Source organism: Lissotriton vulgaris, chromosome 2_1, assembly GCF_964263255.1.
Source record: "Lissotriton vulgaris chromosome 2_1, aLisVul1.2, whole genome shotgun sequence".
In the NCBI taxonomy this organism is placed as follows: domain Eukaryota; kingdom Metazoa; phylum Chordata; class Amphibia; order Caudata; family Salamandridae; genus Lissotriton; species Lissotriton vulgaris.
The window spans coordinates 538,234,138-538,251,878 of record NC_141687.1 but is presented as its reverse complement, the minus strand read 5'-3'; the positions used below and the strand labels follow the sequence as shown (position 1 = coordinate 538,251,878).

At 46.8% G+C, this 17,741-nt stretch overlaps 1 protein-coding gene across 10 annotated transcripts in view; it reads right to left on the bottom strand.

The window, feature by feature from the left end:
• Window positions 1–17,741, bottom strand: part of ARMC8 (armadillo repeat containing 8) — a 702,262-nt gene that overhangs the window by 114,818 nt on the left and 569,703 nt on the right. For all 10 annotated transcript variants that reach the window (XM_086955494.1, XM_086955495.1, XM_086955496.1 and 7 more), the window contains exon 20: window positions 13,588–13,660. In XM_086955494.1, the coding sequence (XP_086811620.1) occupies window positions 13,588–13,660 (73 nt within the window). The remainder of the gene's footprint in view (window positions 1–13,587; window positions 13,661–17,741) is intronic.

The window sequence follows — 17,741 nt, the reverse complement described above, 5'->3', positions numbered from 1 at the left end:
GACTCAAGATCTGAAGAATCGACTGATCAGCAGAACTCTGTTCCTTCATCGGATCCATTGTTTGACGAACAGACACGTCCTGGGAAAACTCGATACTTTTTGCGATCCAACACCAGAGACTAATAAAAAATTTCCGTTCCGTCCCTTGACAACTACATTATCCCATTTGCCACGATCAGTCTAAAACACCCGTATAAGTGTGATTATTTTTGTAAATATTGAGTTTCGTTCCATCTATGTGTTTTTACTTCCACAGCTAAGAGACTTTTTGTATATACATTGTGAGTAAGATACCTTGCATCCAGGTGTACCGTAGGGCCGCGCGTGTACTTCTTTCTGGTTAGTAGGTCTTGGCGCTAGGTCAAAGACCGTCGGTTCCTGAGAACTCCTAGGGATTGACTACTGCTACACAGAACGAAGTGCGTCAAGAAACGTTGCGGACGGTTGTAGGGGATGGCGTTTTCGAAGCTGATGGACTTGGAAGAAGCTCAGGCGCAAAGATTCAAACTGCAACAAATTATTTGTACCAAATGTTTTATGTTTCAAGTGTTCCTACTGTTTCTGACTGTTTCTTCGCTATTGGCGGGTGGGGTGTATTATATGATGTCGTACTTCTTACCTTCTGCCATACCTACTCCTACTTCTGAACCTAAATCTACCTCCACTGCATCCCCTCATTCATTCCATATCTTACCCGAACACGAACAGGCTAGACGTGCGGAATTCAGAAATAATTCCTTTATTCAGCTCCTTCATCAGCATCAGTTAGTGGTTAACACTACTAATTGTTGGGTGTGTGGGTTAATGCCACATACCACGGATAAGGGAATTCCATATCTGGTCCTACCTTATAGTTCCCAGGGTTCAGCTCGAGCATTCCAAACAATGTTTCGAGGTGCACTAGATTCCTACCCCAATCGAGAGCCACGTTCTCCCTACTCTGGTCCCGGCTCGTATCAGAAGCCTTTGTCTATAGCGATAGAGGATTTAGATAGAGATATCTATGAGCCGTCGCTCATCCCAGAGGAAGAGGTACAAGCCTATAGGGTCCTGAGTAAGGTCGAGTATAGTGCGCTCACGAGTGAAAAACAGCTTAGAAGCTCGCCTCCGATATGGGTCGTACCCCACCTTGGTAGTTTCTGTCTAATGGGTCGTGGCCGAAGATCGAAAGCTCATCTTGGAGAGAGTGCTTGCTCCGAGACTTATATCCTGCCGATGGTCTCGTCCCCTGTGTTTCTGGCTGCCAAGGGTACATACTTTGTCTGCCATGATCGTGCGTATACATGGTTGCCCTCCGACTTTGTGGGCTCATGTTTTATCGCAAATCTGTTGCCTCCGACGTTCACTGTAGATGCAGACTATCACAAGACTAGAGTTGTGAGAGGCGTGATTAGCGAAGAGGACACTGCCGGTCAAGAGGCAGAAGACTTTTTCAAGGGTTTCCTCCCGTTTTGGGGACCTATGGTCAATAGTAGGAACCTGAGACAGTTGACTCGAGTGGTGGAATCGACAGCTAATATCACTGCCAGTGCCCTTGGTAATATCACCACAGAACTTCAGGCGGATAGGCTTATGACGTTACAAAACCGTATGGTTTTAGACGTGGTCTTAGCAGATCGAGGTGGAGTATGTAAGGTGATCCATTCGAGCTGCTGCATTTTCATTCCAGATAACGCTCCGACTGTTTATCAAGCCATCTCAAAGTTGCATAAGATCTCTGAGTCCATACACGTGGACGTAGGGGATTGGACGCTGCTTGGGTGGTTTTGGGCCTGATGTCGACTTGGGGTTGGAAGATTCTGATGATAATCGGAGTTGTTGTGGCGTTCCTGTTCACGTGTTGCCTTTGTGTGCAGTGTGGTCCTGCCTTATGTGGCCTCTGTGCTACGACGTGTATAAGACAGCCGCCTGTTACCAAAGGAGCTCAGTTGGACAGAGTTATGTTGCAGCAACATCTAGACGGTCTGATGAATATCGAGTATGATTCTGACTAGTGCTTGCCTACATGAGGGCAAAAGGAGCGTCTGAGGTTCCGTGACGATCGTAAGTGGTGTTTTCGATTCGCACGAATATGGTCGAGTCTGGTATCTATGAACCGCAAATGACGAGTTTAGTGGGTGTGCGCAGTTTCGCTGTGCTAACCTGAACCGTTCGTTTGTTTCGTGAGTTTCTATCTGTACCCACGGGTTCCATCTTAGATACGGCATCCATTTTGTCTCTTGCCCTCAAGTAGCCAGCGAACGGACGCTGTCCGCTTCGCGACCCTGGGATTCCCAAGACTCTTGCGGAAGACACATTTCCTTTGAAAGTGTCTTTATGATGAGGGGGATGATACTGTAAGGCAGATGGCCCTGCTCGAGGCTCATCTTGCCGTGCCGGTCTATTGTCTCAGCCGTGCATCTCATTAGGCACGTCCCTTTGATGCCTGCAGCTCGTGTTTCCCGATACCACCCCTTTTACACCCTTTCTGATCTCCCCACTGTTTCTGCCTTCCTCCGCACCTGTCTCTGTTCCTTTTTCGATCTGTTTACTGCCGATTGGAATGTACTAGTGGTGGGAAGATGGGTTTTTACAGTTGGGAACCGCCAAATGTTTCTGTACTTATGTTCCGGACCTTGAACACATCAAAGCGACCCCTCTCGGGGATAATTATGGGAACCAAGTTGTAAACCTTTGTGTACCATGTTAACCTATGAGAGAAATGTGTATAAAAAGGAGCGATCCACAGTAGAAAATTGAATCAGATCTCGCGAACATACCGACTGTGTACTTCACGTGACTTCTGTGTTCCCTGCAGTAAATAAACCTCGAATCTTTGACGCCGAAGGAAGTGACCCGTTTCTCTGTCATTTGTACGCCGGAACAGGTTACCCACGAAGGTTTCAGGTGTTGTCCCCTGGCACCGCTGGGTCTTAAATAACCCAGTCCTTCAGGTGAGTAACTAAATGGAGCACAGAAATACAGAGGAAGATGACCGTGCAAAGAAAGAGGAAGGAAAAAATATCTGAACATCGAAAGGCTTTCGGGGAGGAGGATGGGTGCATGTAAATCTATAGCACTACATGCGACGAACAAATGCTTACAGGGTAAGTAAAATTTTCTGTTTATAAAATGTGCAGCTGTAGATACACATGCTGTGCATTGACAAGATAGCAGTCCTCCCCAAAATAGTGGTTATCCAGAGGATGTTGCAGAAGATTGGAAAAGTGTACGAAGGACAGCCTGGCCAACAATAGCTTGTTGGAGACAACCGCACTGTAATGCTTGGTGAAAGTGAGTGGGGTAGACCAGGTAGCTGCTCTGCAGATGTCAGCTATGGGAATATTACCCAAAAAAGCCATAAAGGCTTCTTTTTTATGGGCTGAGTGAGGTTAGGTGGTGGATGGTCAAAAGACTTTTAGCTTTGGCAGAAAAGATCTAAATAAATTAGGCCAACCACCATACTCTTCCTGCTTTAAAAAGAGCATGGCTCTCATGTGGTCTGGAAAAGGAGACAAAGATTTGCTTTGTCTTGTGGAAAGGCTTTGCCTTGTCAATGTAGTAAATGAGAGCTCTTTTGACATCCAATTCATGAAAAGCCCTTTCTGCCACTGACTCTGTATGTGGGAAGAATGCTGAAGGTCTTTAGTATGATTAAGGTGGAATCAAGAGACTATCTTAGGGATGAACTTGCAGTTTATCTTGAGGACTACCTTATCGTTGTGGACTTGGAGAAGGCTACATTCCAGATAAGACACTGTAAAGGACAAGAGTGGAGTGGCTTTATAGGAGGGCCCATAAGTCTTGCTGAAACACTGTTGAGGTTCTTTACGGGCCAGTTGGTACCTGCAGTTGGATTACCCTTTTGAGCCCTTCTATAATAAAGGCTTTCATAATAGGAACCCTGAATAGTGAAGTGTGTTCTCTATTTTGAAGGTAAGCGGCAACAGCAGCTACGTGAAGTCTGGTGGAAGTATAAGTGAGGTCTGAGTTCTGCAAGTAAAGCAAATAATAGAAAATGTCTTGGATTGCTGCCTTGAGACTGTCAATATGTGTAGGAAGACAGCAGTGCAAAAACCTTTTCCTTTTGGATGTGTAACAAGCTCTTTTATAGGCCTACACACCTTCCTAATGATGGTCATACATTCTGAAGACAGGCTGAGGTAGCCATACTCTAGGGCCTCTGGAGCCAAATGGCAAGATTGAACTGCTTGGGGCTCGAATGTCTGACTGTACCCTGATTTTGAGTGAGAAGGTCTGGCCAGTGGGCAACATTTTGTAGCATACTAGGGAGAGGTCGAGGAGGGTGGTGAACCAGGGGTGACTAGCCCAGGTGGGACCTACCAGGACAAGACTGAAGGATGGGGAGAGGCAGAAAAGCATAGGCAAATATCCCTGACTAGTTCCTCCATAATGCTTTGCCCATGGACTGTGCGTGTGGGAACGTGGAGGCGAAGCTTGGCCATATTGCGTTTTCATCAGTGGAAAAGAGGTCTACAATGGGAAACCCCCAAACGATGTAAGTACAGAAGTAGGACTTGCAGGTGGTGTTCTTATTTGCGACTTGTTGCTGCATCCCACTGAGCAGGTCTGACAAATCGTTGTGCACTGCCGGCAGGTACTCTACCAGTAGGTGTGCTTTGTAATATATTTCCCATTTCCAGATGCCATGAGCTAGTACAGGCAACTGTAGCGAGTGAGTGCCACCCTGGGTTGTAGGTAAAACATGGCAGTCATGTAGTCTGTATGAACGAGGACTTCCTTGTATTGAATGTGAGGAAGGAATGCATTGAGGGCTAGCTGGATGGCCAGCAACTACAGGTAGTTGGTGTGGTGACCCTGTTGTTGGCGTGTCAACATCTCCTGGGAGGTCAAGTCCTGTAAGAAAGCCCCCCACATGGTGATAGAGGTGCCCATTGTGATGGCCACCTGCAGCACACGGTCTAGAAAGGGACGGCCTTTCAATAGGTTGCTGCGATGAGTGCGGCCCCAGGTAAACACTAGATCCTCCCAGTAACCCTGTGTTTGTGACCACTGTGCTGCTAGACACTTCTGCAAGGGGAGCATTTGTAGCCTGGCATCTGGAACAGTGACTATGTGGTAGAACTCAGTATCATCCCAAAGAACGGCTAGACATGAAGTGGCTGTAGGTGGGACTTTGTGGTACTGCTGGTAAATCCTAGACCATGTAAGAGGCCTATGGTGAATTGTAAGTGGGCTAAGCATTGCTGTTTCATTGAGCTCTTGAAGTGAGGGAAGACGTGGATGCCGTTCCTCCTGATATGAGGGGCTACCAAAGCTAGACACCTTGCCTTGGGGCTGTTGTTACCATGAAGGGTAACACCTTGAATTGATAATGCTGACCACGTACCATCTATCGGAGGAACCTGCAAAGTGCAGAGGGAATGGGGATGTGGATATAGGCATCCTGCATCTCGAGGGTAGTCATGAAGTCGCATTGCTGTAGTAGAGGAATGGCATCCTGGAGTGTCACCATGTAAAAATATGTTCTGGCAGGATGTCTTTGTTGAGGGGCCTGAGGTTGAGAATGGGAGTGAGATCTGTCCTTCTTCGGAATGAGGAAGTATAGGGAGTAAACCCCCCGTAGCTCCTCTGCTCTTTCTTGCTCTGTTTTACCTTTCTCTGCTCATTTTTTGGCCCTCTGTTTTGTCTTTTTCTGCTTGCTTTTCTGCCCTTCATTTTGCTTTTCCTGCTTGTTTCTCTGACCTCTGTTGCAGTCTTCTGCCCGGTTTTGCCTTTCTGCTTGATTCCTGCCCTCTGTTTTGCCTTTTTCTGCTAGTTTGTCTGCCCTTTACGTTAATTTTTCTGCCGTTTTATCTTTTCTGCTCCCTTTTTTGTGACCCCTGTTTTTCCTTTTCTGCTTGCTTGTTTTTCTGCCCTCTGTTTTGCCTTTTCTGCTAATTTTTCTGTCTGGCCTCTGTTCTGACCTCATCAGCTCGGTTTTGCCTTTCAGCTTGTTTTTTCTGCCTTCTGTTTTGCCCTCTTCTGCCTTCCATTTTTCCCTTTCTGCCCACTGTTTTGCCTTTTTCTGCCTGTTTCTTCCTGCAGTTTCCCTCCTCCCACCATATGGAGCCCCGTCCTCCCCCAGAACTTACTTAATGGAAGCCACAGGGGCACCACCTTAAACATTTCCTCATGACCGTTCTCCATGCGACAGGTCTCCTGTCCAGCTTTCCCGCAGTCTGCTGCCTTCTGCTGCCTGTCTACCTGCTGCCCTCTGTTTGTGCCTCCTCTGTTCGGTTTTGCCTTTTCTGCCCTCTGTTTTACCTTTCTGCCCTCCGTTTTGCCTTTTCTGTCAATTTTACTATCCTCTGCTTTGCCCTCTACTGCTCTGTTTTGCCTTTTCTGCCCGCGGTTGGGTCTTTTCTGCCCTCTGGTTTGTCTTTTCTGCCCTCTGTTTTGGCTTTTCTGCTAGTTTTTCTGCCCTTCGTTTTGCCTTTTCTGCTTGCTCATTTTTCAGACCTTTATTACCCTTTTTCTGGTTATTTCTTCCTTCTTCCACTGTTTCCTCAAGACCTGGCTTTTTGATGGAGACCTCACACCCCAGCGTAGAGACCTCGCACCCCAGCAGCCAAATACCCCCCAGGCCTGACAGTGCCAGGCTTTACAAGTGCTGAATGATTGACTGTCTAGCATGTTGAGAGCACACTGGTTTGAAGTGATATTCTCCTACCGGGACAAAAACCCCTGGGATCGTCCCCTTACAGGTATTATGTGATCGGGGGAGAGGGAAAGATAATCACTGATTTGCAGGGGAGCCACTTTGGTGCTGTGCCTCTGCCTTTGCGTCTAGAGTTATTTTTGTAAAACCCTGTGTAGTAGCCCCAAGAAGGGGGTCTGCTGCTGTTGCTATCGAGGGAAAGAGGTGGATGCCTTGGCTGTGGTGTTTTTAGCATCTCTGCGGTATTGAGATCGCCGAAAGGAACCACAGGTGGAGTATTTGTAGTGCTCGCATAGTTATCTTTTATAGCATCTGGTGCGAAGAAGTGCTTCCTATCAATGCACATGCGAAGATGCTGCTGTGCTTTTGTCTTGTAGCCGCAAAAACACAGCCAAACATGTCAGCGAAGGTGGACACTGGAATTTATTATGCAGGTGGTGGTGTCCGCATTGAAGGCACCCAAAATATTGGTGTTGGAGATGAGCTTGCCCTATGCCACAAGTTCTTGTCCCCTCTACTTGTACTAGTCTAGGAAGTGCTGAAGCAGCTTCTCCATTTCATACCATTGTGCCCTGTTGCACCGGGAAAGCAGAACAAAAGAATTGGCAATATACCCTTGTGTGGCTGACTGGACACTGACAGGCTTTCCTGACACATCTATCTTTTTATTATCCTTGTCAAGAGGTGGTGTATAAACAACAATGTAGTCAGGTGGAAGCTGGCCCCTAAAGTAAACAGGGTCCGAGGGGGATGCTTTATACTTTTTATCGACCCTGTGGGTAATAACCCTGGCATTTATGGGTCCCTTAAAGATGTCAGGAGCGGGCTTAAGCATTCCCTTAAGCATACAGAGGTAGTGCAGGGATCACTGGGTGGAAGAGAGCATCTCCAGCAACAAAACGTCATCCTCTGGTAGTTTGTGCATTTCAGCCTTGGAATATATGGCTGCTCATTGGAGGACCTCATGGTAGGAGGAGGTGTTGCTGGGCAGGGAAGGTTTTGCAGGGTAGAAGTCAGGATCCGTATGCCTGGGGGAGGGCTGATGCAATAGTCAGTCCACAGGTCTGGAGTGTTTAGGTCTAACGGCATGTAATAAGGGAGACCGCAGACTATCTCCACCAAAAACAGTATGAGTGGACCCTGTGGAGAAAGAGCTGAGAGGTCGGCAAGTGGTAGTTTTGAAGGGGGAGGTGTAGGTGGAGAGGAAGGCAAAGGAGCAGGAGGAGAAATGTGAGGTGGAAGGATACAAGGTAGAGAAGGAAGTGGGCTGGTGCTTTTGTTGTGGCGCCAAGGTATCTTAGAAGCTGGCTCCAGTGGTTAGTTAAGGGCCTCTGCAAAGGTCAGCTTCCTCTTGTTTGGAGCAGAGTCTTTGGCTTTTGAAGGAAACTGAGTGGGGATCCGACCAGTTTGTTGGTGTATTAGGATCTGCTGCTAGCGTGCATCAAGTTCATCCTGCAGGCATTGCAGGATGGTTGATCTTGATCCTCAGAGGTGGATGAAAATTGCGACCTGGATGCTGTGCGTTTTGGCACCGGAGGTGGGCGCTGGCCTGGCAGGCACCAAAGTAGTTTTTGGCTCGGAGTTCCACAAGCCCGAAGACGGCTTCAAGGCGTTGTTGACAGCAGCGTTGACAAGGCGAGGAAGACCAAATGGTGTGGCTTCTGAGTGGGCTTAGGTGCCAAGAGGTGGGAGGGCGATGGTCCGAAGCAGTGTGTCATTGCCGACCATGGCCTTCTGGCAGTGGTGGAACGGAATCCTACTGGCAGGCTTCTGGGTTCAAAGCTCAACCTCCTCAAGGTTGATGCTCGGTGTCTGAACGTCATATGGAGGAGTTTGAAAGTTTTTCCTTACGGCAGCAGTCTTCAATGGATGACGGCAGGGAAGCAGCGGCTCATTAATTTCGGCCTCAGATTCAGAACTCTCTTCCAAGGTGAAGCCCTTGTCTTTGGCGGGGCAAGTCCCAGGCTACGATTCGACTTCGACGTTGTGTTTGCTGAAGAGATCAAAAGTGGTCGCCACCCTGCTGGTGTGTCATGGAAGTGGATGCGATGCCTTGAGTCCGTGATAATGCAAGGTCTTTCTAATCCGGAAAGTGAGGCATCCAGAACAGGAAGCCTCATCGTGCTATGGGGACAGACAAAGGTTACACATCTTATGAAGATTTATTTGTCGATGGATACTTGGTGTGATGCTTCAGGCAGTACCTGAATAGAGTTCTTTCCATTACAGATGGAATATTTTTAGGCAAAGTACTATAGACAGAGCCCCAGAGCGGATAAGCCCAGAACGCGGCACAGAAAGGTCCCGGTTGGGGAGTCGAATAAGGAATGCAGAACTGTGAGAAGCTGGCTTGGTATATGATGCACACTTATGCAAGTGGGCACCCTGCACCAATCCAGAAAACCCTTATGGTGATTTTAGAGGTCTTAGACAACCTTAGAAAGCTCCCTAAGAGGTAGCTGTGTAGAGCAACTTTCAGTCTTAGTCTAGAAGGAGTATAAAGCAGGTTGGTTTACCAGAACATAATCTTATTGATATAGATTAAGTGAAAAAGAACCACGCAGTGTATTTAAAACAATATGTATTTATTATACAACACTCATTAACACGTTCAGGTATCTCCTAGCCGGAGGTGCATACAATACTTTTCAGTAGAAACAGGTAAGTAGTACGTAGTAGACAGTTATCACCAGGGGAAGACCACACCATATACTAAAATAGTGGTATTGGAACCTACACTCAAGTAAAGACTAAACCCAGAAGACGTAGAAGTGCCGGGGACCCAAGGAACCACCCAAGGTAAGTAACCAGAAGTGGGAACACGACCGCGGGATAAATGCAAGTCAATGGGTACGTCGCAGTTGCAGTTTTAAAGAAGGACCTTTCCCAGTGGACCCTGAAGAAACCCCGTGGGAGACAGAAGGATGGAGTGCCACACCCCCCAACGATACCTTAGGAACCAGGATGCCTGCCCCAGGGGAGCCAGGTGCATAGGTGTGAAGTGGCATCGGAAACAGCTGTCAAACCCAATGGAGGACTTTAGGAAGATGCCGCTGCTGGAGAAGGAGAAAGTGTCCCGTGGAACCCAAAGATGGTTTCAAGTCGAGAAGTACCTAAAAGTAGAGGTGACAGAGTCTATGCCACTTGGAAGTGACCAGGAGGCACAGAAGACATATGAACACCAATGTCGGGTGTTGCAGGAGGGATGACAGTGACCTTGGAGCTGCAGCTGCGTGGGCCAGGCGATGCTGTGGAAGACCAGCAGCCGTACACAAGCTGTCCCATGTCGGATGTTGAGAATTGAGGGGTCGGTGTAAGGCGGGAGCACCAACAAGCCTTGGCAACTGCAACCAACGTGAAGTGGAGAAAGGTGAAAAGTCGGGATTGGCAAGGTCCAGGAGACTCACCACAAGCAGGGGAGTCAGGGGAGGCCCAAGCAATCAAGGGAACCTAAAGAATGTGAAGATGACCCTCAAGAGGACCAAAGACCGGGGGCACTGGAGTCGCAAGAGGACCTCAAGCAGCTCACCAACGATGCAAGCCCACGATGCAAGAGATGCAGTTAGGATGAAGATCTTGGTCACTGGAGATGCTTGAGGTTGGGGCTACTTGGAGCCCGAAGATCTTGATGGAAGGAAGCCAACAAGCCTTTGCAACTGCAACTCAACAAGGTGCACAGGGGCATGGTTCCTGCACCTCAGACGAGGGATACTTGCCTCAAACTTGGTGATAGGACAGGGCAGACCTCGAGGGATGTGAAGAACCACCACCTGCATTGCCGAGTCTGTTGGAGTCCGTGGGAGCTCAGGATCAGCAGACCGGTCAGCTTAGTTGAGGTTCCTGTTGATGCAGGGAAGTGACTCCTTCACTTCAAGGGAGATTCCTTCAGGTGTCTTGGATGTCCACATGCCTTGGAAGGTTCCTGTATGGTGCACAGGTACGGACGTTGCAATAGAAGAGCAGGGCGACGAGATCAGGAGCAGTAGGAGTCTTCCTAGTTGCAGCCTTTATGCCCAAAGCGAAGTCCAGTGAAGTCCAGAGTGCCCAGACAGTCGAAGAAGGGCAGAAACGTCTCTGGCTTGAAGCAGCCCTGGCTTGCTGTCTGGGTCTGGAAGACTGGTACCGGGAGCACCGAGGGCCTCCCAGAGTAGCTTTACAGTGATGGAATCATACCTCCCACACAGTTTACAGTGTGGGGGTATGACTTCAACATGTTTGATACCAAACATGATAGGATTCGTTGCAGCCAGTTTCGAGATAGTCACAGTGTAATGACTTGGTGCCCCTGTATATGTCATGGCTGCCTCACTTACAACCTTGGAGAATGGATTACTTAGGTCGTAGGGGTGTCCTGCTCATGCAGGAGCACCCTCACACTTAGAGCCAAGCACCCTGCCTTCAGGATTGAAAGGCCTGCTCTAGGGGTGATATAGGTTTTATGTGCAGTCACCCTTGGTATAGGGAAACCTATACTTTTTGTAAGTGGTGCTAGCACCAGCTTACACAAGCTGCAATGGCAGGCTTGTAGTTGCAAATTGAGTGGTTTCCCATGGGTGGCATAAAGCATGCCTCAGCCCATGGGGGACCCCTGGTGTACCTGTGCCCTGGGTACCTTTTGAATCATATACTAGGGACTGATAATATAAACCAGTATCCAATCTGGTATGTACCTAATTACTTACCAAACCAATTTAGGGGAAAAAGCACAGAGACTGGGGTCCTGATTAGCAGGATCCCAGTCAGACTAGTCAAACAGTATTACATCAAGCAAAAAGTGGGGGAAACCATAAAAGCAGATCCTACTTTCCCACAAGAATGCGTCAAGACTAAGAAGACGTGGCAATTGCTTTGACCGGTAAGTCTAGAGGATCCAAACAGGCCTAGCGACAACAACTCAAGGCATTAACCTCTTCTGTGCGTCGGACGGCCCCTGGCCGTCTGACGTCACGGTGGGCGTGTGCGTCGGACGGCTGGGGGCCATCCGATGTGCGCACGCATATAATTCACACACACAGCGGAGAAATGTGTGCTGCATCGAAGCGGCTAAACTGGAGTTTGGTGAGAGAAGTCTGAGATAAACGGAGGTAAAAAAAAAAATCTAATAATGCAGCAGATGCTAATGTGCATTACCAGCAATAGATGGCATCACTATACCTCGTGACTCTTAGACTTCTTCGAAGAATAACAACCAGTACAAGTCTGAGCCAAAATCTAGACGGCAGGAATATGCATAGCATGCGAATCTACACTACACATGCCTTGAACACAAAATTTCTAAACAGCAAAGAGATAGAATGGGATATATTTCACGAGCATAAAGAGGAAGTGCTTTTCTTTCTGGACTGTCTTATACGCAATGGAAGGACTATGGTCAGTGGACAGTTAATGTTTGTGGAAGGGTGGGTCGGATATACAAACCCGGAGGCTGGATGTATTTTCCAAGGGTGTTTATTTTTGCATCCGAAAGAAGAATTTTGGGTTTCACCACTGGGAGAGTCTCTGGTTGGGAATGAGGGTTTCTTCATTCCTAGCTATGGTAGATAGTTGTCCCGGGAGTTCCAAGTCTTCTTCTGAGCTGGTGCTCAACGGGGTCAATCTGGAGCCCTCTGCCGTGGTTGGTTCCTACCGAAGGCTCATAAAGAGAGGGAGAAAAGGGGCCGTAAGTGATATGCACTTTTTTTATTTCACAGGCGTTATACTACCCTTCACCTCACCAATGTGAATACCAAGAAAACCAGTAACAAGGACACTTCTCTTAGTGTCGTATGTCCAGCACAAAGGTTTGCAGACACGAGAGTGTTTGGGAAAAACGCTTTCCTTTCTATCCAAAAATCCGACGTGAGGGAAAACGTAACCAGGAGTGTTAAATCAAGAGATGCCGGGGAATACGTGCAGGGATATCAGCGCAGGGGTGGATGTAGCTGGTTGGCACGGCGTTTTCCTCTGTCGTTGAAGTCGGCGTGTAGGAAACATTTCGGTACTTCCTTCTAATGCGGGCGTGCCCACAGGTATGTTAGGGGTTTTACTACGGGTCCCCGGGTCTACCCCCTTTCAATGTTGTTACTAGTACTCAAGGAATGTGTAGTCCTATTTTTGCTGTGATAAAGTTCATTTGGGGCTGCTGAGCAATTAATGGAGAAAGAAAAAATGCATAATCCTTGCTTCCGTGTTCTTAACAGCACTGAAACTTTCCTTCACAATAAATAGGACATTTTACATTCAAATTGTTTAATAGCAATTTATATATCGCATTCAAGGTAGGAAAACTGCTGCCTCCTTTCATATAAAATGAATAAATAGTAGCAGCAGTATGTTGGATGTAAAGAGCGGACAGTACTTTCTTAAGCCTTAAAAAAAATAAAAACTGGAAACTGGCATTTTATACATGACTGTGACTTCTCTAATTTGGGTCAGCTTGTCTAGTTTGCTACTTTATATTGCATTTCCTACATGCACATATGCCTGCAGGGAGGATAAAAAGGGCATCTTATGGCTTGCAAATATCCCGAATACTTTAATATCTCTACTTCCAAGTTCATTCATCCAACTACCAATGAGTTTGTCTTCTCAGGTAACATCAACATTTTCCAGGGGTGGAATAGCCTACAGCGAAAACATTCTAATTCTGGAAGTTATATGGCTCGCAATGCGGGGAATACTTTGTTAATATCACAAGATTTGCACATTTATTTTAAGAGTGATTTCACAGCAGTATGGAATCTTCTCTCGTTCACCCTAGAGAACGATAGTGCAATTGATCTCCAGGAGTTACTCCCGATGAGATGGTCTAAACATTTTAATTCAGAATCCCTATAGGTATACTTTAAGCAAGATAAATTACACCCATTTCACCATAAGCACTCCCTCTCCCCCCCCCCCCACACACACACAAAGCATTCAAAGGCGATTAAGAGGTCATATCTTACCTTCCTCCTCATTCCATGTGAGGTTAGATATGCAAAACATGGCAGCAAGCTGGAGCTTAACGTTGGAATGCCCCTAAAATAATATCAGACTTTTTAAAATTAAATAAGTAAACATTGTAGTTTTCATGTGATTTGCAGAGACAACGTGAAAACACAGTATTCTCTAACCTCGTCATGCAATGGTCCATCTAGATATGGATTCTGCAATATGCTCAGTGTCAAAAATAATCTCAATTGTACAAACAAGCCAACTTTGCTATAAATGTAAAATGAACATTTGTTCCTCCTAGAATATAATTCAGTGTGGTATTTTCCTTAATGTGAATATATGTCCAAAATTATAAGTTTAACATTTCTGGACTGCCCCAGTACAGGTCAGCATTTCTTTCTGTATCATGGATTAGTGTCTTTCCTAGGTCACAAAGTAAATAAGCAGAAGCTATGGTGTTCTAATACTTGTCCCCTTCTGAGTTAAGGCTACACCCACTCCATGATAAGTAGCATCCATAATTATATGTATTGTCAAACCATGTATAAGAGCTGCAATTTAGTGGCCTTCAATATTTCCCCCGTTCATGACATTAAAAGATTCCATTCGCTCAACATCCAAAGTGAACGTAACTTTTTCCTTAGCAATTTTGTAAGAGGTTCAGAGGAAATAAATACCCAACAAATTTGGACACCATGTGTTCACAACTGGTGGGTACAAGAACTCCCTCAATCACTTGAAGCAACCTTCTTTTCGGTTTGATCCTTTTTGTGGAAATTGTGTGTCCACAATATTCCACTTCTGACTTGAAACACTTTCATTTGGAAAATCTCAATCAGTTTTGCTTTACAACTTCTAAAACAGTCTATTACCTTTCAATATGTTCCTCCTTAATCCTATCAAATATAAAGACACTAGCCTGGAATGTTAGCGTATCTTTCATTCATTTAATTAACTTGCACAACAATGAATAACTGCAACAGACAATTCCCATAGAAAAGGCATACTTCTAAATTTTAAAACCCATTAGTTACAAAAGCTGTTTTTGCCGAACCATTAGTTGGTAGTATGCAGAGTTTGGAAATACACATTGCCCACCAATCAAAGCCAGCTAGCCGTATATAGTGGCTAATGAATGGCCCTTTTATGGGTATGCACATGGTATAACATGGGTATGTTAGACCTCAGCGCCGCCTTCGATACGATCTCTCACAGTATCCTCCTGTATCGGCTTGAGGAGATTGGTGTCGGCGGCCAGGCCCTGCAGTGGTTCCGCTCCTTCCTCGGCAATCGTTCCTTCTGTGTTGCCATCCCTCCCTTCAAGTCCAATTTCCAGCCACTGGCCATGGGGGTTCCGCAGGGATCCTCGCTGAGTCCCACGTTGTTTAATCTGTACGTGAGACCGCTGGCTGAGGTCGCCAGGCAGTGGGGCCTAACTTTGGTCTCATATGCCGACGACACACAGCTGGCGGTTACTCTCAGCGGGGATGCGGAACTAGATGCCCCCAGGTTTCAGGATGGACTGAAGGCGGTGGCTAGCTGGTTGACGGGGAACTGTCTCCAGCTTAATGCCACTAAGACAGAAGTTATGATTGTCGGAAGGGGAGTGGAACTATGGGGTGACTAGTGGTGGCCACCAGAGCTGGGACCAACCCAGACTCCGGTGTCAGAGTTGAAAAACCTGGGAGTCTGGCTGGACGCTGGTCTTACCTTTGTAGGACACACTAAAAAAACAGCTGCCTGTTGTTTTGGTCTGTTGAGAGGCTTAAGACCCGTCCTCAAATACTTTGATGCCCCGACCAGACAGCTAGTAATCCAGGCCACCGTCATCTCTCGCCTGGATTACGCAAGCTCTCTTCTGGCAGGGGCGAATCAGGCTGAGCTTACTCGCCTGCAACGGGTACAAAATGCCGCGGCCAGAGCGATTGTCGGCCTGCCCAGATTTTGCTCGGTGGCGAGTGTCCTTCGCTCCTTGCACTGGCTTCCAGTGAGGAAGCGGATACTCTTCAAGGTCCTTTGTCTGACCTTTAAGATTCTGAGCGGCATAGGCCCTGAAATCATGTCTCGCTTCCTTTCTATTTATGTCCCCACACGTACCCTTCGCTCCCAAGGCAAGGCCTTTGCTGTAGTTCCTAGATATAGGCTCAGCCGTATGGGGGGTCGCTCTTTCAGCGTAAAAGCCGCGTCAGCTTGGAACTCTCTTCCGGTGGAAATTCGTCTGCTGGAGGATCTCATGGCTTTCCGGAAAGCCCTAAAAACTTTTCTGTTCTAGCTGCCCCTTCTAGTTTCTGCTTGTTTGATGTGCTATTATATTTAGAGTGGTCCCTTCTAGTTTTCTGCTCCCTCCTGTTGTGTTATGTACCTCCTTTTCAAATGCGCCAGGACGCTCTTTAGCTGGAGTAGCTGTGCGCACTACAAAAAACAATAACATTACATAACACACACAATTCGCTTTAATTTATTTTTCTGGCCATGATAATGTGGAAAAGCAACAGAGGACTAAGGTGCCTTAATAACTCCTCCTCTCTGTCAGACATTTGTAGAATTTGTATTGGCTCATGTTTTACATGCTGAGCTCATTCTTTCAATTTACCTTGCAAATTTGTTTACACCTCTCCCGAATATCTCTATGCTTCCGTCCTTCACCTCTAGCAACATATCCCCTATGTTCATGCCTTCCCTATTATACCTTCTACTCTACCGTAATTTGTACATCAAGTAAAAAATCCTTTATGTGTAACCACACTACAATGTCTTGCCCACTGTGAGCAACAAATTTGTTCTGTAATAGTCTTTCCTCCCAACCCCAGGGAAGCTTCAAAGTATACCACCAAATCAAGTTTTAGACCACCAAAGGCTCCCAGAGAATCACTGAAAGGCCTAAGATCTTTCTCTCTATATATGTTATGTTATGTTATGTTAAATTAGCTTATTGAGCGCGCTAACACCATTAGGTTTCTTGGCGCTATACAGAGGGAGCAGGGAGGAGAGACAGAAGATAACATAACACAGAATGACGGCTAGTAATAAGCTACAGTGAAAAGGTGAGTTTTGAGGGAGGATCTGAATGTGGTGTAGGGGGAGGGCAACCTAAGAGAAAGAGGTAAGGTGTTCCAAAAAGACGGGGCTAAGAAAGAAAACCTGAGGCCACCGTGTTTCTTCCGCTTGAATCTGGGGACAGAAAGTAAGGCCAATTGAGATGACCGAAGAGTGCGGGAGGGAACATAGGGATGAAGCAAAGAAGAAATGAAGGAGGGACCATGACCAGTGAGGGATTTAATAATAATAATAATAATAAAAACATTTATAGAGCGCCTGGCTACACATAGAACAGTGTGTCCCCGCGCTAATCACTGATAAAATTCAACAAAGGACCTGAGAGAACGGGATTATGAAGTGGGGAAGAGGAATGTTTTTAATTTCCTCCGGAATCCTGTTTCAGATGGCTCCATCCTCAAATTCAGTGGTAGAGCATTCCAGTATTTGGGGGCCAAGCTTCTAAATGAGCGTCCGCCCATTCTGGCCCTACGAATACGAGGAGTTTTAAACAACATCGCACCAGAGGATCTTAAATTACGAGTGGGGCGATGTATGGTCAGGAGGTTATTGAGATAGTCCGGACCTTTGTTCTGGGCTATGCGGTATGCATAGCAAAGGGCTTTAAATTTAATACGCTCCCTGATGGGGAGCCAGTGGAGTTTGGCCAATGCAGACTTCCCTGATGCTCTGCGCGGGAGACCAAGCACTAAGCGTGCAGCGGCATTTTGCACGCATTGAAGTTGATGAAGTGCTTTTTGGCTTAGCCCTAACAGCATGGCGTTGCCGTAATCAAGGTGAGGAGTCACTAAGGCGTGAACAATGGTTTTTCTGGCTACTGCAGGTAGGAGGTCTAAGACCTTACGCAGAACCTTGAGTAAACCAAAACATCTCCCTGTGACTTTATTAACATGGGTCTTATACGAGAGGTCGGTGTCTAACATAACACCAAGGTTACGTACCGACTCCCTCGGAATGGGGGGGTCCCCAAGTTCACTGGGCCAACAAAGCCTTGACCATGAAGATGTTGCTCTCCCGACCACCAGCAGCTCTGTCTTTTCGCCATTAAGGCGCAGGCAGTTGTCGTTCATCCATACTGCCACTGCTGACATACAGTTCGAGAAGTTGA